This window comes from Mauremys reevesii, linkage group 10 (genome assembly GCF_016161935.1).
Source record: "Mauremys reevesii isolate NIE-2019 linkage group 10, ASM1616193v1, whole genome shotgun sequence".
Lineage (NCBI taxonomy): Eukaryota > Metazoa > Chordata > Testudines > Geoemydidae > Mauremys > Mauremys reevesii.
The window spans coordinates 29,264,456-29,287,179 of record NC_052632.1 but is presented as its reverse complement, the minus strand read 5'-3'; the positions used below and the strand labels follow the sequence as shown (position 1 = coordinate 29,287,179).

Below are 22,724 nucleotides of genomic sequence, written 5' to 3'. Positions count from 1 at the left end.
TTGATTTGCAGCCACACTAACCCTAATCCGACATGGCAATACCGATTTGAGCGCTACTCCCCTCGTCGGGGAGGAGTACAGATATCGGTATTAAGAGCCCTTTATATCAATATAAAGGGCTTCGTTGTGTGGACGGGTGCAGCGTAAAATCGGTTTAACGCTGCTAAATTTGGTATAAACGCATAGTGTAGACCAGGCCTTTGACGGGTAGTCATCTCCTATTGCTGAGATTGCATGGTCAGAGGAGCTCTCCAGAAACACACCAGAGACATGGCGAATGACTTAACAATTGGAGTCCAGCAGAGTTTCCTAAATGTGGCTAGCAGTGTTTGGCCAGTGTGCATCATAGGCGCTGACTTCCCCTCTTTGCCATGGGCCCTCGAACCCTCCCGCCCCCAGCCCTGCCCCATTCCACCCCTTCCATGAGGCCCAGCTCTGCCTCTTCCCACCCCTTCCCTGCTCCCATTCTAACCTCTTCCCCAAAGTCTCTGCCCCAACTCTGCCCCCTCCCTGCCCCTATTCCAACCCCTTCCCCAAATCCCCACCCCGGTCGTGCCTCCTCCCCTGAGTGCCCCATGTTCATGCTCCTGCTATTCCCCCCCCCCCCCCCGAGTGTGCAGACACTGCCAAACTGAAACAGCTGTTTGGCGGCAGCTTGGTGGGAAGCGCTGGGAAGTGGGCGGAGGAGCAAGGACGTGGTGCACTCAGGGGAGGAGGAGGTGGGGTGGGGGATGAGGGGAGCTTGGCTGCCGGTAGGTGCAGAGCACCCCTAATTTTTCCCCGTGGATACTCCAGCCCCGGAGCACCCATGGAGTCAGCATCTATGGTGTGCACTGTGATTATAAAAGGATTCCCTGTCACAAAACCATACAATGCAAGAAGGCACAGACAAATTATTAAACATTGTTGATGCTGGCAGGCAGTGCAGGCACTGCTCTGGGTTAAATAAGGCAATCAGCAAGTGGGTGGGGGAAGAGGGGACAGGGTTTGCTGAAGCTATGGGACAGGTACAATGGCTGCAAAGTGAGAGCAGATGGATTTGCAGAAGTGGCACATGCAGTGGTATAAGATCCAGGAGTACTGAAGATTCTGTTGATGGAGCAGCCCAAGCTAACCATGCATCCATTTGGTCCAGTGTGAGGGTGGGCTTAATCATCACAAACAGGGGAACTCTCTTCTCGTCACACATGCAAGCACAGACCCTCCTCTCTGCTGCACAGGGGACTGAAATTGTGGTCAGAATGTATTGAGTGTCCAGACCATGTGACAATCTCTCTCTTAATATATGGTCCACGCTGTGAAAAAGTCTGAGAATTGATCTACAATATACTACTTCAGTGCTTATAGAAACAGATGCATAAGCAGCATATTACTAGCAACTGCAGCTTCTTGGCGAAAGGAGCTCACAAGAATGGCCATAGTGAGTCAGACCAATGGTCTGTCTAGCCCAGTATCCTGTTTTCTGACAGTGGCCAATGCCAGATGCTTCAGAGGGAATGAACAGAACAGGCAATCATCAATCATCATCCCCTGTGGTCCACTTCCAGCTTCTGGCAGTGAGCGGCTAGGGATAGCCAGAACCTGAGGTTGCATCCCTGACCATCTTGGGTAATAGCTATTGATGGACCTATCCTCCATGAATTTAATTCTTTTTTGAACTTTGTTATAGCTTTGGCATTCACAGCATTCCCTGGCAATGAGTTCCATAAGTTGACTGTACCTTGTGTGAAGAAGTACTTTATTTTAAACCTGCTGCCTATTAATTTCATTGGGTGACCTCTAGTTCTTGTGTTATCTGAAGGAGTAAATAACACTTGCTTATTCATTTTCTCCACACGAATCATGATTTTATAGACCTTCCATCATATTCCCTTAGTCGTCTCTTTTTTCCAAGCTGAAAAGTCGCATTCTTCTTAATCTGTCCTCATACTGAACCTGTTCCATACCCTTAATCATTTTTGTTGCCCTTCTCGGTACCTTTTCCACTTCTAAGATGCCTTTTTTTAGATGGGGTGACCAGAAATGTCAAGAAGTCAAGAGTTTGCCGTATTGAGTTTGCCGTAGAGAGATTTATATTATCGTTGCCTTTTGTATTAATTTGGGTGAATCTTTTACGCAAATTAGCTCTGTTCATAGTTACTGAGTGGTGTTCCTCCTTTTCAGCTGCATCTTATTTTATTTTACAGGCACAGCTGATAGCTCAATCAATTGGTCAGGCTTTCAGCGTGGCCTACCAGGAGTTTCTGAGAGCCAACGGAATTAATCCAGAGGATCTCAGTCAGAAAGAATATAGTGACATAATCAATACCCAGGAGATGTATAATGATGATCTTATACACTTCTCCAATTCAGAGAACTGCAAGGAGGTAAATTCTCTTTTTAAGTTTTTATTTCATATTGTTAATCCAGTTTTCTTATTTTTAATATTGATGCACACACTGAGCACTCAATTGGCATTTTAAGAATACATTTGCATAGGAAATAAATGGTTTTATTAGTATTCAGCCTTAGGAGCTTTTTATTTTTCCTACCCACTTTACTTTCAAGGTCCTTCTGCCTCCATCATAATAATAATTAATTTACATTTCATATAAATGAGAAACAATAATACCTTTACGTGGTGCTTCAGGTGTCAATTACTTGCGTGCTATAATGAGGTGTTGATATAATAAGGGAGTTGATAATCAGGTTTTAATGACCTTGAAAATTTACATTTTAATAGATTTTATATCTGCTCTTTGGCACTAAGCGTCTGTAAATGAGCTGACATTTCTGATCTCAGTAAGATATCTTTGATGTATCTTCTGTATAAAGACTGTCTGTTTTAATGCTCATTCTAGAATAAAATCATATCTGGTTAATGTAAATGTTGGAGGTGCATATAAAAGAGAGGCTTGCTTCCAAAATATTGCCTGCAAAGTTGTGGGTGGAGGAGCAGTCATCTGACGTAGAAGTCATGGTTTTTAATCAAGTTAGACAAAAATCACAGGACAGGATCCAAACACAGACGATATGACCTTAAAGGTCAGATTGTTCTTGGGTTTTGTGGGTATTTGAGGGCAACGGGTGGAACAGTGAGCTGTCTGCCATCTTAGTGCTCCTTATGCAGGGATAGGGACCATGTGCTTGGGGAGAACAGGGACTGCTCTTGGGCACCCCCACGATACAGTCCCCCCAAGGAGCAAGTGGGATCATGGCAAAGGGTAGGCGCAATGTGTGCACTCCCACTGTACGTGGGGAAGCTGCTAGGGGAGGGGAAGGGATTTTGTCTCCTGAAGAGATTGCAAAACTCTTCCAGGGTTTAGGGGGCTTCTGTCCATCACCAGTACTGCTTGGTGGTTGAATACCATAGACTGGCCCTAATATAGCATTGTTTTTAGTCCATGAAAGAAGGATTTTATGGAGTTCTGGCTCTGCGTGGGACCAGCATGGCTGTCTCTTATGCTTCTGTTATATCATAGCTCTTCCAATCCCATTCATCTTATACTCAACACACTCCTGACTATCAAAGGTAAAGTGGACTTCTGCTCCGACAGGTGACTACGTAAAATAAAAATAGCACTTTTAAAGATGCATCTTCTCCCTCTGTGTCTGACGAGTTGTACTACCAATGAAGTGGGTCCAGTAAAGCTGTGGCATTGAGCAGCCTGGTTTCTGTCCTCTCATCCTGCCTTTTCCCCCCTCACCCCCCACAAATAAGAGCAGCAAAATTGCCATCTGAAACCTGATTACAGAATCTTCATTGTTGGTAATATATGAAGTGAAGAGAACTTCCCTTAAGTCAATACCAGGCTTAGCATGGCATGTCAGCGTAATGACTCACACTGATAATAATGGTGTAATGTACATTTCATATTTTACCTTTCATCCAGGAAGGTCTCTAAGTACCTCAAAAACAGAGGCACATGGGGCCTGAATATTTGGCCTGTGTGCTAATGGTGTGAGTGCAGAAAGCATAATTCCTGCATTTTAAAATGATCTCATTTTGTGACCTTGGGCAAATCACCTAATCTTTCTGTTGCCGTTTCCTCATCTGTGAAATAATAGGTGTAGTAGAACTTCCCTGCCTCATATGGATATTGGGAGGATTAATTAACTGAGCTTTATAAAACATTTAGAAGATGAAAAGTGCTACATGCCAAATGTTATTTCCAAGCGATGGGTCATGTGATTTCACTGGGGGTTTTGCCTAAATAAGGGATGCAGGTTTTGGACCTATACGTAGGAAATGCAGTTATTTCTGTGTTAATCATGGTGACTGGAAGTGAAGGTGAAAATCCATATTCAACTGAAAACCAGTCCAGGTATATGGAAATTGTAATTTATAGAGTTATAGATAGAAAAGGTAAAGAAATGGATGTGTGGTTTATATGGGTACAGTCGTTGGACTTGACAAGGTATTGTTTATGTACACGTAACAACTGAAAAATATTTCAAATTGGTCACACAAGGGAAAACAAACTTAATTAGAAAATCTTGTTTTTACTTGTAACCGGAATTGATTGGATATAAATATGTGTAACACCAAGATGCCAGTTTTATAATCACTTCTCTGAGCTTAAGCATGCTTCAGAGTACACCTCTACCCCGATATAACGCGACCCGATATATCGCGGGTTCGCATACAAAGCGGTAAGGCTCTGACACTTCTTTGAGCAGCGTTTTAAGGGTGCTGGGCCAGGCTGGGGTCAAGGGGTTTGAGAGGGGGCAGAGGGTATCGGGGGCTGTCAGGGGCTCCCCACCAGGGTCTAGGGGGCAGGAGCTGTGGGAGGGCACTTTTGGGGGCCCCGCAGTCCCAGAGTGGCCCGGGGGATTAGCGTGGGGCCGGGAGCAGCCCACTCTGCTTCCCTCGCCCCGGCCCCAGCCGTGTCACTCGGGGGAGAGGGTTTGGGGGAAGGGACACCCCCCCACACTCGTACTCACCAGCAGTTGCGAAAGCAGAGCAGCCCGGCCCCAGCCCGCTCCACTCCGCCAGCTCCCAGCCACAGCACTCCGCTTCCTGCCGCAGGTGAGTGCGGAGGGCATCCTTTCCCTGCCGTAGGTGAGTGCGTAGAGGTTGGGAAGTGGAGCAGCCCAGCCCTAGCCAGCTCCACTCCGCCAGCTCCCAGCCGTGGTGCTCCACTTCCCGCCGGGCAGGTGAGTGCAGGACCTTTCCCCCGCCAGCCCCCAGTGACATGGCTGGGGCCAGGGCAAGGAAATCGGAGCGGGCTGGGACCGCGTTGCTCCACTTCCCGCTGCAGGTGAGTGCGGGGGGAGGGGGGGCATCCTTTCCCCAACCTCCCGCACTCACCGGCAGTGGGAAGCGGAGCGCTGTGGCTGAGAGGTGGCGGAGTGGAGCGGGCTGGGGCCGGGCTGCTCTGCTTCCCGCCGCTGCCGGTGAGTGCCTGTCAGGGGGCAGGGGGTGGGGGGTGGATAGGAGTCGGAGCAGTCAGGGGACAGGGGGGTTGGGTAGGGGTGGGGTCCTGGGGGTGATTAGGGACTAGGATCTTTGGAGGGGGTGGTCACGGAACAAGGAACGGGGGCGGGGGGGGGCAAAGCAAGTTTGATATAACGCGGTCTCACCTATAATGTGGTGAGATTTTTTGTCTCCTGAGGACCGCGTTATATTGGGGTAGTGGCGTAATTAATAGTGGCTACCCTTCCTGCTGCCCATTGCTCCTTGGTTCCCCGTTCTTCTAAATGAGCATGTTTACGAGTAATGATGGATTGTCTGATCATGCTGAAGCTGTTGCACTCTGGCTGCATTTCAGTCAATCCAGGGATAACCTCTGCAGAACCCAGTGAGCCTTCCTGGTTTTTACAAACAAGAAATCTCCTTCTGGGTCTCTTTTTAATTTAGAAGGCTGACTTGACTGTAGTTATGCAACTGAGCCTCCAGTGATAAATAGGCCTTGCTTATTACATGTAGCGCAGCCACCACATTATTTGTTTGCGGGGAAATGTTCTTATCCAGTATTTTATTACCGAATACTCTCAACTTGAAAATCACACTTCTGGTTAGAAACATTACATATCCTGTAATCACAAGTAACCCCCAAGATCACTATAGCTGAGAGAAGATAATGTCATTGTATTACGGTAGCACCTTGAGGGGCTAACAGAGATTAGGGCCCCATTGTGCTAGGTGCTGTACAAACAGGTAAGAGGCTCAGAGAAATTAAGTGAATTGGTGAAGGTCACACTTGAAGTCTGTGGCAGAGCTGGAAGTTGAACCTAGAACTCTTAAATTCCAGTGCCTAGCTGCAAAGTCTTAAGATCTCCCCTGACAGCTGTGTTCCAGTGAGGAAAATTATTTCTATTTATTTAATGAAGCACATCATATATAGTCAGTTCCACTGTTTCCCCTGTAGAGTCAGTAGTTTTTTAATTTTTCCCTTGTTATAAAGACCTGTATGAATTACAACAGGTGAGCAGAAGATCCTCTATAAAAATTATTTTAAAGGAATTAGAAAAAAATATCAGATCATCCTATTTAAGGGGTGCTAGAAACTGGAATATGTGACAGGTACTCACTTTAAAAACAATTAAATTGACTCTTCTTTTTTGAAGTAACTTCTCGTGGTTAATAGGAAAGTGATTTAGTTTTCTTTGTAAATGGTTAATTTTAATTAATTAACCACTGAAATAGTAGTGTTTGAAATTCAGAGGAAATTTAATTAAAACAAAACAGTGATTTATATACATTTTCATTGCAGCTGCAGCTAGAAAAGCAGAAGGGAGAAATTCTCGGGGTGGTGATTGTGGAATCAGGATGGGGATCCATCCTACCCACAGTTATCCTGGCTAACATGATGAATGGAGGCCCTGCAGCTCGTTCAGGGAAACTAAGCATTGGAGACCAGATTATGTCTATTAATGGAACCAGTTTAGTTGGTCTTCCTCTTGCAACATGCCAAGGGATTATAAAGGTACTCAACGCTTCTATCTGTATACATGCATGTTTGTAGAGTGTGAGCCTGCAGGGCTGAGATTGTGTCTTTGTAAAGTGCCTGGCAAATGTCTGACACTTATATGTGTAATAACAATAATTCATACTGGTGCAAGATAGACTCAGACATTCCAGGCCTTTCCTTTGAGCAGTTTTTAGTAGAGACAAGTGAGTGAAGATTATGTAAGGAAGAGCTGCAAGAGTATTTCACAAGACTAAATAGAGCCAGACCATGCCACACATATCTCCTAGAGAGGACCACATGTGGACTTCCACACTTACCAGTGTGAGGGAAACTCAGCTGTATTCACAGCACTATCCATCCTACAAACTGTGCGGAAGCCTTTCATTTGGACTCCAGTGTCCATGCAAGTGGAAGGGGTGGTGGACTGGAGGGAAGAGTTGGCAGGTTGGGAGATGAATCAAGTGGATGCACTCTGTCTTCCCTGTAACCCCATGAAGGTTCCCCAGAGAAGATACAATCCCAGGTTGTATTATTTTTGGCCACTGTTGCTAGTACAGATTTATATCTACCAGGGTTAGTAGCAGCTGCCAGCTGTTGATGACAGCTTGCATTGTGCCATGTAATTCTGACCAGAGCAAGTCAAATTGACCTGGTGCTTAAAACTCTCATAGACTTTAAGGCCAGAAGGTGCCACCATGACCATCTAGTCCGACCTCCTTCACCCTGCAGGCCACAGAACTTCACCTGTCCACTCCTATAATTTGCCCATAATCTGTCTGAATTACTGAAATCTTCAAATCTTGATTTTAATAATCCACCATTTATTCTACTTCATATCAGCAAGTGACCCTTGTCCCAATGCTGAAGAGGAAAGGCAAAAAAAACCCCTAGGTTCCCTGCCAATGTGATCTGGGGAAAATTCCTTCCTGGCTCCAAATATGGCAGGGGTTAGACCCTGTAAAACCCTGAGCAAGTGGTCGAGACCCACCAGCCAGACACCTCGGAAAGAATACTCTGTAGTAACTCAGAGCCTTCCCCATCTAGTGTCCCATCACCGGCTACTGGAGATACTTGCTAATAGCAGTTGCGGATGGGCCGTGTGCCATAGTAAGCAATCTCATTGTACAGTCCCCTCCATAAACTAAGCAAACTCAGTCTTGAAACAAGTTAACCTTTTTTGTTCCCACTATTTCTCTTGGAAAGCTATTCCAGAACTTTACTCCTCTGATAGAAACTTTCATCTAATTTCAAGCCTAAACTTATTGATGATCTGTTTATATCCATTTGTTCTTGTGCCAGCGTTGGCCCTTAACTTAAGTAATTCCTCTCCCTCCCTGATGTTTATCCCTCTGATGTATTTATAGAGAGCAGTCATATTTCCTTTCAGCCTTCCTTTTGTTAGGCTAAATAGGCCAAGCTCCTGAAGTGTCCTTTGGTAAGGTAAGTTCTCTAGTTCTCTCATCATCTTAGTAGCCTTTCTCTGCACCTGTTTCCAGTTTGAATTAATCTTTCTTAAACATGGGACACCAGAATTGCACACAGTATTCCAGATGAGGTCTCAGCAGTGCGTTGTATAATAGAGTTGGCAATTTCCCAGGAAAAACTAGTTTAGGACAGGGTGCTGGTAAATACCAGATTAAACTCAGTTTAAACTGGGAAAAAATAATTGCACCTGCATCCAGCAGGTTCAGCAAGCATAGAACAAATCTTTTCAAACTTTGGATACATCTATTCAAAACTGAGGAATAGGCTTGGTCTGTCCACAACATCAGAATTGGTCTTCTGCTACAGAATAGTGCATGACCAAATGGACCTGGACTGATACTCTGCAACTTTGCATGCTTCTGATTGCTTAATGCTCCAAGCCTGCAACTCTGCATATTATTGTTTTCATAAATCAAATGCTTTTGAAGTTTGTTTATATAACATTGAAATCTGAAATATGAGTCATGACGTGTAACTTCCTTGAGAAAATACCAATCCAAAATGTACACAAACATTCTGATGTTCAGTATTATAATTATATATTTAGTATTACTCCCACTGTAGTTTTACTTTGTATTTGAACAACCCAAAATTAATCTATCAATTTCATCTGATGTAACCATAATTTGAATAAGTAACTAAAACTAAGTGCAATGTGGTGTGCATTAATGAAACAGTTTATAAAATAGAAAATACTTTAGATTGGGGCTAATTGGTTTTTCCTGTGGTGTTTAAAAAACATGATTTACCTGGTAAAAACTACCTCTGGTAAATACTGCCATCCCCCCTTGTATAACGATAATAAATCTTCACTATCTCTGCCGGAAATACCTCACCTGATGCATCCTAGGATTATATTAGCCTTTTTTACAGCCGTATCACATTGGTGGCTCATAGTCATCTGTGATCAGCCAATAGACCCAGGGCTTTTTCCTCTTCTGTCGCTTGCAACTGGTAAGTCCCCAGCTTATAACAAAAAATCTTATTGTTAGTCTGTAAGTGCCTGATTTGCACTATTAAATTTCATGCCATTCTTATTACTCCAGTTTTCAAGGTTATCCAAACCTTCCCATATGATATTCTGGTCCTCCTCCATATTGCTAATACCTCCCAACTTTGAGTCATCTGCAAATTTTATTAGCACACTCCTATTTTTTGTGGTAAGGTCTCTAATGAAGATGTTAAATAAGAGTAGTCCCAAGAATGATCCCTGAGGAACTCCATTAAAAGTCTTCCTTCAGCCTGACAGTTCACTCATTGGAGTCTCCACTTTAACCAGTTCCTTACCTACCTTTTGATTTTCATATTAATCCCCATTTTCTCCAATTTAACTAATAATTTTCCATGTGGAACTGTATCAAATGATTTACTGAAGTTCAGGTAGATACGATCTACTGTATTTCCTTTGTCTAGACAATCAGTTATCTTCTCAAAGAAAGAGATCAGGTTGGCCTGGCATGATCTATCTTTTGTAAACCCATGTTGTATTTTATCCCAATTATCATTTACATCTGTCCTTAACTACTCTCGAACAAAATTTGTTCGAAGACCTTGCATACAATTGAGGTAAAACTCACGGGCCTGTAGTTTCCCAGATCACGTTAGTTTCCTTTGTTAAAGATAGGTACCGTGTTTGCAATTTCCAGCCATACAGTACACCCCCTGAGTTTACAGATTATTTAAAAATCCTTGCTATAGGGCTTGCAATTTCATGTGCCAGTTCCTTTCATATTTATGGATAGATATTATCTGGGCCCCCTGATGTGGTCCCATTAAGCAGTATAAATTTGGCTTCCACCTCAGATGTGGTAATTTCTATTTACATATCCTCATTCCCATTAGCTACCCTGCCATTGTCCCCAAACTCCTCATTACTCTCATTAAAAACTGAGGCGAAGTAGTCATTTAGGTATTCATTTAATCCCCATCATCAGTTCTTAGTGGTCCCACTTCTTTCCTTGTTTTCTTTTTATATATACGGCTAAAGAACCTTTTAACATTGGCTTTAATTTCCTTTTCAAGGTCCAACTCTGCCTGGCTTTTAGCAATTCTCACTTTTCCGCTATACTTTCTGATCTAAGTGAGTTAGTTTTCCTCACTGATCTCTCCCATCTTCCATTCTTTGTAGACTTTATGCTTTCTCTTAACAACCAGTTTGAGGTGCTTGTTCATCAAGTTTGGTCTGCAACCCTTCCATATGATTTTTCCCCTTGCTTGGGATGCAGGCTTCAGATAGTTTCTGCAACTTTGACTTAAAGTAATTCCAAGCCTTCTCCACATTCAGATCCTTGAGTTCTTCAATCGACTTCCCTAACTAATTTTCTCATTTTTTTTCAAGTTTGCCCTTTTGAAATCAGGGGCCCTAGTTGCAGACCTAATTTTGTTTATCCTTCCATTTAGTTTAAACTGAATTAACTCCTGATCACTCAAACCAAGGCTGTCCTCTACAGCCAGTTCTTCTATGAGGTCCTTTCTACTTATCAACACTAAATCTAAAATGGCATCTCCTCTTGTTGGTTCAGTGACTGTTTAGTGAAGAAATCTGTCAGCCCATCCAGGACTATCTGGGCCCTACCATTATTAGTAGCACTTCTCCTCCAATGGATATCTGGGAAATTTAAAATAAGAGTTGTCCATATAGCCTAGTGTCCTGTCTTCTGACAAGGGCCAGTGCCAGATATTTCAGACAGAATGAACAGAACAGGGAAATTTATCAAGTGATCTACCACCAGTCATCCAGGCCCAGTTTCTGGCAGTTAAAAGTTTAGGGACACCAAGAGCATGGGGTTGCGTCCCTGTCCATCTTGGCTACTAGCCATTGATAGATTTATCCTCCATGAACTTACCTAATTCAGTTATATCCAGTTATACTTTTGGCCTTCACCGCATCCCCAGCAACGAATTCCACAGGTTGGCTGTGCACTGTGTGAAAAAGTACTTTTTTAATGTTTGTTATTGGGTGTCCCCTGGTTCTTGTGTTAAGTGAAAGGGTAAATAACACTTACTTTCTCCACACCATTCATGATTTGATAGACATATATCATATCGACCCATAGTCATCTCTTTTCTAAGATGAACAATCCCATTTTTTTAATCTCTCCTCATACAGAAGCTGTTCCATACCCTTATAATTTTTGCTGCCCTTCTCTGTACTTTTTTCCAATTCTAATATATCTTTTTTGAGATGGGGCTACCAGAACTGCATGTAGTATTCAAGGTGTGGGCGTATCAGGGATTGATATCATAGCATTATGATATTTATTGTCTTATTATCTGTCGCTCTCCTAATGGTTTCTAACATTCTGTTTGCTTTTTTGACTGCTGCTGCACATTGAGCTGATGTCTTCAGAGAACTATCCACAATGACTCCAAGATCTCTTTCTTGGGTGGTAACAGCTAATTTAGACCTCATCCTTTTGTATGTATAGTTGGGATTATGTTTTCCAATGTGCTTTACCTTGCATTTATCAAAACTCCATTTTATCTGCCATTTTGTTCCCAATCACCTAGTTTTGTGAGCTCCATTTGTAACTCTTCGCAGTCAGCTTTGGACTTAACTGTTGTTGCCGGCACAGAATGCCTGAGGCAGCAAACAGTGGTGGTTCGTTGCCCGGTGTGCGCCGCACTAATTAACACACCAGGGTGGAGAAGCAAACCAAGTTTATTTGAGCCCAAAAAGGTGCCAGGGAGAAAAGGCATTCTCAAATCCTGCACACAGATACAAGCGGTTTTTCTCTCTTTATACATAACTTCAGCTAAGCATTCCCATCACCCCCACACTCCTCCCCCCTTACCCCCCCTCTCCTATTTCCCATGTAGCAAATACATTATAAAGTAGCAATTACACTAAGCAGGTTAAATCATTTTTGGCAACAACCACTTTAGCTCGTTAGTAACTTTTCTGTGAACAGTTATCTTGTTTTATTTCTTTGATCTGTTATTTTGCCCCTTAGCCAGAGGCATACAGGCCTTATTATTATTTCCTAGTACTGGTGTGAGTGGGGTTGCACCTGATAACTAGCTGCTACGCATTCCATTCTCTGTTGCTAGCTTGTTAGGTTGATTAAAGTTCAAACATAAACATGGAAGCGCTTTGGTCAGACATGGAGTGACTTTAGTTCATTCAGGCCTACTACAGAAGGCTTTATTGACACTTATGGTTTTCCACCCTCCTGAGTTACCTAGAGTCATGCCTAGTGACACCAACACTATCTTAAGTAATTTTTTATTGTCTGCAAAGTTTGCCACCTCACTGTTTACCCCTTTTTCTAGATCTTTTATGAATATGTTGAACAGCACTGGTCCTGGTACAGATTCCTGGGGGACACCATTGTTCACCTCTCTCCACTGTGAAAACTGATGGTTTATTCCTACCCTTTCTTTCCTATCTTTTAACCAGTTACTGATCCATGAGAGGACCATCCCTTTTATTCCATGACTGCCTACTTTGCCTAGGAGCCTTTGGTTTTGGACCTTGTCAGAGGCCAAGTACACTTTTGAAAGTCCAAGTACACTATATCCACCGTATCATCCTTGTCCACATGCTTGTTGACACCCTCAGAGAATTCTAATAGATTGGTGAGGCGTGATTTCCCTTTACAAAAGCCATGTTAACTCTTCTCCAACATATGGCTAATCTGTGTTTCTGATAATACTGTTCTTTACTTATAATTTCAACCAATTTGCCTGGTACTGAAGTTAGGCTTACTGGCCTGTAATTGTCAGGATCACCTCTGGAGGCTTTTAAAAAAAAATCAGTGTTTTTGTTGTGTGCTTTCTTGCTTGCTGTGTGCCTCTTGATTGAAGTTTATAGCATGGTATGTTTGGGGGGTTGTGTGCTGAGCCTAGTCACCTGCAAGGCTGAGAGCTTCCACATGAGGTTCTAGCCTGCATTCTTTGATCCCTAATCCTTTTCAGATCCTTTGTTCATAAACAACCAGAGGAGCTAGCAAACAGGGGCAGGAAACAAGTGGCATGACAGCCAGTTACACCTAATAAACATTCTCTAAATTTAGGACAACCCCCTCCCTTCCCTACCCCCCCCTTACAAAAAAAGTGGTTGGGGGGAGAAAACACACACACAACCCTGCAAGAGTACAAATCATGCTGGCAGAAGTCCAGCAACAGAGTGGGGTCTAGCCAGTTTATTGCACTGAATGCAGCATGTATAATTACCTGCTTTATGCTCAGGTGATGTGTGTGTGCATTTGGTGCAAGCAGCTCGTGGCCCTCAGAGACCGTGTGTGGGCTCTTGAGACCAAAGTGGCTGAACTGGAGGAGCGAAGGGAGACTGAGAGATATGTAGAAGAGACTTTCCGGGACACAATAGAGCGGTCCCATCCCCCATCTACAGCCTCTGTGCTGTTGAGGAGGATGAAAATCTGGGAAAGAGAACATCAAACTGGAGTGGAGGGAAACAATCCATAGGTGAGACTCTGCTTCTGGATGATGCCATGGTACCCTCTCACACTGAGTATACCTCTCTGCAGGAGGGGACCTCTGTTACTATGAAGAGAGAAGTAATACTAATGGGGGAATTGATTACTAGCAATATAGTTGGTTAGTAAATGACTGGGAGAACAGCATGATGAATTGCCTGCTGGGTGCAAAGGTTGCGGTCCTCTCAAGACAGCAAGACAGACTTAGGTGCAGTGCTTCGGAGGAGCCAGTGGTCATGGTATACGTAGGTATGCATGATGTAGGGAAATGTAGGAGAGAGAGATCCTGTAGTCCAAATTTAGGCTGCTACATAAGAGATTAAAGTCTAGGAGCTCCACCGTAGCATTCTCTGAAATGCTTCCAGTTCTATGCACAGGGCCAGTTAGATAGGTAGAACTGCAGGGTCTCAATGTGTGGATGAGATGTTCAGAGGAGGGATTTAGGTTTGTTAGGAGCTGCGGTACCTTTTTTGGAAAGGAGGTGCCTATACAGGAAGGATGGGCTCTGTCTAAACCAAAATGGGACCAGGTTACTGGAATGTAAACTTAAAATCTCATAGAGGAGTTTTTAAATTAAGGGCTAGGGAAAAGCCAACAGAGGTAGGAGGAGCCCATGGTTTGGAAAGACACATCCCTTAGAGGGAGGATTTATTAAAGTGGATATTCTATATCCTAGGAAAGAGGAGAAGAGAGAAGTTGATAAAGTACAGGTAGGAAATGAATAGAAAAAGTTTGACAAAAGAAAGTCCCATTCAATTACATCACATGAGGGCAAACAATTAAATATTGACAAATTTTATAGGTGCTTGTTTACAAATGCTAGAAGTCTTAAGTACTGAGATGGGTGAAATTGAGTGCCTGGTATTACATGAGGATATTGGTAATTAGTTTCTCATAATCACAAAATTCCCAATTGTAGTATTTAATTAAAAATACTGAAAAGGTCTCTATCTACACATCAGATCCAGGGGATTTGTAGCAGACTCTAAGCACTATCCCAGTGGAACCTCTGTTATGTTTCTTCCCTAAAGTGATTTTGACCCAAACAGATACCATTTTATCCATTCCATCACTTCTGTACAATGCTGCTCCACCATCTTTTCCTTTACTTCTGTCTTTCCTGAACAGGACATAGCTTCAATACCTCTATTCCGGTCATGACTACTGTTTTACCATATTTTTGTTATCCCTATATCCTGCACCAGTAGTTCTAGTTCCTTCATTTTGTTACCCAGGCTCCTTGCATTGATGTACAGACATCTTATTTGTTTTTGCTTGGCTTCACCCAGATTCTTCGCCTGATTAGGTACAGTCATTCTACTGCCAGTATTGCCTACCCGACTGTTACTGTCAGTGATGTTGGCACTGCCTTTCCTCTTGTTGTCCATTCTCCTACACTCTGTTGTTCCTTTATCCATTGCTGTATCCTCTTTTACTTGATTTTCCTCCTGGTTAATGTGTGACGATTACATGAGTATCTCTCAACCATCTCCCCCGAATTCTTAGTTTAAAGTTCTTTTAATGAGTCGTGCCAACCTCCATCCCAGAAGTCTATTTCCCTCCCTTCTCAGGTGGAGTCCATCCCATGAGAACAGTCCCTGTGAATGCCTCCCAGTGATTGACCATTCCAAAGCCTTCCTCATAGCCCCACCGCCCGAGCCATCTGTTGATCATCATAATCTTGTTTCACCTTCACTCTCCTTCTCTACAGACAGATGGAATCCCAATCATAGAAGATTAGGGTTGGAAGAGACCTCAGGTATCTAGTCCAACCCCCTGCTCAAAGCAGGACCAATTCCAGTGAAGATCACCTGAGTCTCCCTTTCTTTAAGTGTCTTCCCCAGCCTGGCATAGTCTTCCTTGATGTTTCCAAGTGAGAATCTAGCAGTAACATTTGTTCCCATGTGAAGGACAATTAGTGGATTTTTTCCTGCTCCCATTAGGGTCCTCTACAGCCTCATGTCCACATCCTCTATCTTAGCTCCCAGCAGACAGAAACTCATCTGTGCTTGGGATCAGCTCTGGTGACAAGCGGTCTGTTTTTCTTAATAGGGAGTCCCAGTCACATAGATCTGCCTCGCTCTGGAGTTGGTGCAATTCTCCGGCATTCTCCCTTTTGTTCTTTTTTTGCTACAAATTGTCTTGTCTTCTGTTCCCCCTTGCAACCTTCTGAGAGTCATCCTCTGTCCTCCTGGGGCTCTGAACTCTAGCTATCTCCATTGTCTCTTCCCCTCCTCTTGTAGACTAGTAGCTCGTCTCTTCTTCCTTGTTCTCCCAGCCTGCCTCTCCCTTTCATTTTCCAACTCAGCAAACCTGATCCTTAGCTCTATTTCTCATTTACTAGCCTGTTTTTTCCTCAGCCTTGTTCTTATAATCACATGCTTCCACTGCCACTTTCCTCATCCAGAAATCTAGCCTTACAGTTCTCTGATCCAGGCATGCGCTTGCAAGTCCTGAGGTTCCCTTTTAGCCTCCTCTTTCCTTTCCTCTATTAGCCACTCAAATCCCCTTTGAAACTCAGCCATAGTTTCTAGATGCATCTCCAAACTTTGGATTTTCTCTTCCATCAGCCCTACCAGGTGGCATGTCATAAAAACGAAATATCTTTCAAGTACCCCCTCCATAATAATGTACATCCTACATCTTCCACTTCCAGTCATCTTCATTGGGAGCCAATCAGCACTACGACCCACAGTATTGCTAATGCTGTTGGAGGTGGTTCAGCGTTAATGATGGTTGGAAAATTTGAGATAATTCGTTAGCGCAGAGAAGGCCTTGGCCTCACTATCCCCGTTTGTAAAATGGAGATTACAATATCTTATTATGAGACATGTTGAAGCTCCATCCTTTAATGATTATGAAGGGCTGTGAGATCCTTGAGTTACAGGTACTATTTATATAAGAGTGAATTGTTATTGTTGGTAAGGTTTTGGGATGGCCAGCTGGACTAATAGTTTGGAAAGAGTCCCTGACTTCTTTCCTCAGGATCAATAGGATAATTTTCATTTGGAGTGGCAGAATGTTCCTTCCTATAGGCAGTCCTATGTTAGTTGCAGCTGCAGGGGGAGAGGAATACAGAGTTTCAAGCTCAGCTAATTCACATACTTCCAGTGAGCACCAATTATAACCACTTCAGAAAATGCTAACATTTGGGATATTTTTCAGGGTCTTAAGAACCAGACGCAGGTGAAACTGAACATTGTCAGCTGTCCTCCTGTTACAACCGTCCTCATAAAACGACCAGACCTGAAATACCAGCTGGGCTTCAGTGTACAGAATGGAATCGTAAGTTTGTACTTTAATTGTTTATGGCTTTTATGTGGAAACATGTTCAAAAGCTAAATAACTGGAATATTAAAAAAAAACAAAACCAAATGGTGTGCTTTTTGTGCACTTTGAACCTTTTGAGCTTCCTGGTTTATCAAGTAGCCTTGCAAGCAGTATATTTCAGAGGCAGAATGTTGTGTGTGTGTGTGTGTGTGTGTGTGTGTGTGTGTGTGTGTGTGTGTGTGTGTGTGTGTGTGTGTGTGTGTGTGTGTGTGTGTGTGTGTGTGTGTGTGTGTGTGTGTGTGTGTGTGTGTGTAATGTTGTTTGTTGTAGCATGTACCCAAACTCAAAGTAAACATTTGATTTTTAAGAGATTGGATGTCCTAGCATCTGTCTAGCAGAAGGCACAGATGGGAGGGTGAGAGAAGTAAAGTAGCAGTCAAGGATGTGACAGGCTGCTGATGTGGGGCATGCAGTGCAGTTAGGCTGTGCCAGTTGTTGAGGTCAGTGAGACCTAAAGTCACAAGCATAAGTCCCATCCCTGAAGTATTCATTGCTGTTGATAGGTTTGAAGAGAAAGGGCTGTTCATAGCCAGTGAAAATTTGTATAGAGCTTGTATGTGTGCTTGAGTCATAATCACTCATTAACTAAGACCATCATGCCATCAGGATCTATGTTTTCTGAGAATTCAGTTTGTCTGATCTGTACCCATATTCCACAAACACAAGACCTCTATTTTTCCATTTTGATCCCTTGATTTATCAAACCTTCTTATTAAATCTACTGTACGTCAACATCCTTAAATCTACTACCCCTTTGTCTGTGCTTCCTCTGATCTACTATATACCATATCCTTCACTTAACTCTATATACGATCTGGTGCTATGCCCGTTAAAACCTTTGCATTAGTAATATAACTTTAAATGTTTTGTAACATCTGTGGTGCTTCCCCATTCTAGGACTAAAGAATATTGTAAATACACTGTAAATAAAAGTAGAAGCATTGAATGGCAAGTTTTAAAGATTGTGCCCAATGCACATGCAGTGGAACTTACTTACATTGGCGCCTCTGGAGAAAAGGGTTCATTTTCAGAGGAGTTTCACAATAAATAGAGCATCCACTATTTAAAAGAGGGAGCTAGGAATAAGCCTGCTTCTCATCTTCCACCCTACCCTGCCAGTATGATATCTTTTTGCCTACAACTGGCTCTCTTACTCTGTTGTTTAGCTCTGGTAGTGGTTTTTTTGTTTTGTTTTTGATCCTCTTACTTTTTATTTTTTATTTTGGGTATACATTTAATTTGAGCCTCTATTGTGGTGTTTTTAAATAGTTTCCATGCAGCTTGCAGGCATTTGACTCTTGTGACTGTTCTTTTTAATTTCTGTTTAACTAGCCTCCTCATTTTTGTGTAGTTCCCCCTTTTGAAGTTAAATGCTACTTGTGGTGGGTTTCTTTGGTATTTTCTGCCCTATGGGGATGTTACATTTAAATTACATTATGGTCACTATTACTGGGTGGTTCAACTATCTTCACCTCTTGGAGCAGATCATGTGATCAAGTCAGGCTCAAGTCAGGAAATGCCTCTCCCCTTGTGAGTCTAGGACTAGCTGCTTCAAGAAGCACACAATGTACTCAGTCTATCTGGAGATAGTTCAAATCCCCCATTATTATTGGGTTTTTTGTTTTGGCAGCCTTTCTAATCTACCTGAGCATTTCACATTGCAGAGAGATCCTGGCCAGGTGGTCAGTAATATATTCCTATTGCTATACTCTGACTAGTCAAGCATGGAATTTCTGTCTACAGAGATTCTTTGGTACAGTTTTTCATTTAAGATTTTTTATTAAATTTGACTCTGCTTTCTTTCACATATAGGGCCACTCCCGCACCAGTGTGACCTCCTGTATATTTTGTACTCTGTTATTACTGTGTCCCATTGATAATCATTGTGCCACCAAGTTTCTGTAATACCTATTATATCAATGTTCTCATTTAATAACAGGCACTCAAGTTCACCAATCTTAGTATTTAGCCTTCTAGAATTGTATACAAGCACTTATAAAACGTGTCAATATTTAGTTGTCTGCTTTCATGTGATGTAGTTGAATGAGAATCTCTTTCATTGGACTGTTTCTCTTCTATTCCTACCTGTACTTCATCAACTTCTATCCTCTCCTCTTTACTAGGATATAGAATATCCCCTTTAAAAATCCTCCCTTACTGAGGGCCATTTGCTTCTCCACACCTGTCGACTTGCACAGTTCCCCTCTGAATCCCTCCGAAGCAGTTCTGGAGTGAGCTTTGGCAGTAGGGGGAAGGAATGGACACAGATGGGAGCGTGTGAATCATTTTCCCCCAACTACAGTCAGAAAAGCTAATACAGACTGAGCCACAGTCTGTATTTCTCTACCCCTCGCCACTTCCTCACCTCCTTCATCTCCACATACCACCCTAACTGAACTTTCAGTGTCACAGCTGTTTCAGTTCATCGTGGTTTGGTTCCACCTAGTGGACATTTACCATGTTCACCATTTGGTGTATGGTCATGATTCAGTTTGAGTTAGTCTCAACATTTACATTAGTGTTCAAAATGAAGTATACCAAATTCACCAAACAAGAAGTCTCAGCATTTATAGTAAGCGGTGAGGAATAAGGAGGCCCTGCAATGCAATTCAGTTATGAAAAGTCACAATTTGGATTTGAAGGCCAAGAACAACTGGCACACGTTTGATTTATATTTTAAAATACATTACTCTAATAATGCAACTCTCTTATCATTTGCATTTTAAAAAGCAGAATTTTCTAATTGCTAGATATGTGATTATAAAGGATCACTGGGCTAAAAATAAATAAATAAAAAATACCAGGCACTTTTTCCTCTTGATTCAGCATTAGCTTAGAAAAGGGATAACTTGCCTGAATGGCTATAATTAAATGTCCTCCACTTCTGTGCCATTATCTTGTTATGCATGCATCTGCTAGTTATTTACATAACTCATCAGAACACAGGCTTGCTGTATTTGCTTTCATTCTGCATATCTCCTTTGTGCAGGATGTAAAGCCATTAAATTCCTGAATGGTTTGTAAACAACCTGAATGTATTTAAAAAAAAAAAAAAGTATTTTTAGGCTGGGTTTTGTTCCCATAGCACATCAGGCAGACATGTAGGGTTGGGAAGGATGAAAATCAGGCAACTGCAACGCTTCCCTATCTCTGTAGGATTTAATTTCCTTGCTCAGTGCAGAGCTGTGCTCTGGGAGACACTTTCTGGTGCTCTGCAAACAGTTGGCTGGTCAGGTTGTGCTAGCTTCCCTGGTTTCCAGCTGAGGGAACCGGAGCAAACGGAAGGAGATGAAAGGAGCCAGAAGTAGAAAGTGTAGAACAAAAGCAAACCGTTCTTGTTCCAAAGTCAGCTAAAAATGCATATGTGATGGAAGCAGTGGCTGTAGTTGCCACAGGTATGTTGTGTCATCATGAATGGGGAGGGAGGTGAACATGAGATAATCTCTCTCAAGATGTGGTTCACCTTTTGTGCAAAAGCTTGGGAGCCACTTACTTAGAAATGATGGTAGCATTTAAATGTAATAATTCCCCTCTAAAGGGGCATTATGTTTATGGTTCATGGGTTATATCAGGTTGGTGTGTGTCCAATCCTATCTTTACTAGTGATATTTATCACTTTGCATCTATAATTTCAAAGCTCTTTACAAAAGAGGGGTTCTGTTTTAAAAGTGCAGTAAAATGGCTGTAACTTAGCAAGTGCTTAATATTTTTTTTCCTTCATCTTACGCTTCTATATAGGGAATTCCTCCCTTTCATGTATATTTAAGATATACACGTAACAAAATGTGTGCTGCAGGATTTAAATACATGCAGTACCTAACATTCAAAATTATTTCAGTGAAAAAATAAACAATGTATCAGGGATTAGCCATTTGCTCTGAATAAACGGTTGAAGAACAAAGAATTTAACTGGCAGAGTTTTACTCTTAATGTATTACTGTCCAGTACACAGTGGGCAAACTGGAATAAAACTCGTTATTTATGTAAGCGCTAAGGTTTTCCCTATATTACAGCTTGTCACTTAACACACTGGAAAATCTGTAACAGATGGAAAAAAACCCATACAGATCTAGTTCTATCTTTGTTCTGCTACTTTTCCCCCCCATTCCTCCAGAAAATAGGCTATAGGCCAGAGGCAGGTAAACTACGGGGACCCTCCTGCCTGGCCCCTGAACTCCTGGCCCTGGAGGCTAGCCCCTGGCCCCTCCCCCGCTGCTCCCCTTCCCTCACAGCCTCAGCTCACCGCGCCACCGGCACAATGCTCTGGGTGGTGGGGCTGCGAGCTCCTGGGGCAGCACAGATGCAAAGCCGGGCCTGACCCAGTGCTCTGTGCTGTGCGGTGGTGTGGCTGGCTCACACTGCCGGCGCAGCTGCCTATCCTGCCGCTCTGGGCAGCACAGCTGTAGCGCCGCCAGCCACCAGTGCTCCAGACAGTGCGGTAAGGGGGCAGGGTTGTGGCTAGTGGTTGGGCGGTCAGAGGGCAGGGAACAAGGGGGTTGAATGGGGGTAGGGGTCCCCGAGGGGACAGTCAGGAAGGAGGGTGGTTGAATGGGGTGGCGGGGGGCAGTCAGGGGCAGGGGTTCTGGGGGTGATCAGGGGACAGGGAGAAGGGGTGGCTGGATGGGGCAGGGGTCCCAGGAGGCAGTCAGGAATGAGAGGAGGGGTTGGATGGGGCGGGGTGGGGGAAGTCAGGGGCTTACTGGTAGTATCCCTTTTCTGAACTTGCCAATTGAATCTGGTACTGTGGCCACATGGACTACATGGGGTATGCTGCCATGTATCTTGAGTTCTGATGGAAGCGTAACACGTTAGAATGCTAAATTTTCTGGTTTGGGTTGTATTCATTCTGGAGATAGCTAATAAAGTCATATTGATCTGAATCTATTTTGGGAGAAGGGAGGGCTAATTTTGGGTAGCATATTTTAGCCCTGGATGCTTATGCTCTCTACAGTATGAATCTAGTCTCCTTGTCAGCATGTTTTTTAGTTGTTGTTTGTTGTTCTGGTCTTTTTTTTCACTCACACTGATGCAATGGACAAAGCGTTGCAGAACGAGGGAACAAATCAGCATATTGTTCTAGAGCCATTCCCGTTTTTGTCCGTTGTATTAATACTTATACTATCCAATGAAAACAAATGGTCTTTCTGATACAATTATCTATATTTAAACGGCCCTTTTCACTTATTGTGTCCTGATAATAAGCACTGGAAAGATGCTGCTGTCATGATAAACCATAGCAGCTTACATATTGCTACCTACAACAGATTATTGCTTTAACAGCATTCTCTCTCTGGCTGCTTTGCAGAATATGCCCCTTAATGAAGATTAGCTGTTTAAACAGTAGAATGTTAATTTTAGATTTCAGTTCAGTCTGGTGTGCGTGTAGGCCCTAAATGGTACATAGGCTTTGTGCTGGCTTTATGTACAGGGGTGAATTGCATCTGTTGCTATCTAAGTCCATTGTGCCAGTCAGTCCTGGATTTTCCTGGGCCGTCTGGGAAGAAGCATGTCATTCTCCACCCAGCTCTCCACCCAGCTCCCTTCCCACATATAGATAGGTCACCCCTTACCTCCATGT

At 43.1% G+C, this 22,724-nt stretch overlaps 1 protein-coding gene across 5 annotated transcripts in view; it reads left to right on the top strand.

Annotated features, from left to right (window-relative positions):
• Window positions 1-22,724, top strand: part of APBA2 (amyloid beta precursor protein binding family A member 2) — a 237,062-nt gene that overhangs the window by 202,931 nt on the left and 11,407 nt on the right. For all 5 annotated transcript variants that reach the window (XM_039491756.1, XM_039491758.1, XM_039491757.1 and 2 more), the window contains 3 exons: window positions 2,187-2,366; window positions 6,696-6,908; window positions 16,982-17,101. In XM_039491756.1, coding sequence (XP_039347690.1) covers window positions 2,187-2,366; window positions 6,696-6,908; window positions 16,982-17,101 — 513 coding nt within the window. The remainder of the gene's footprint in view (window positions 1-2,186; window positions 2,367-6,695; window positions 6,909-16,981; window positions 17,102-22,724) is intronic.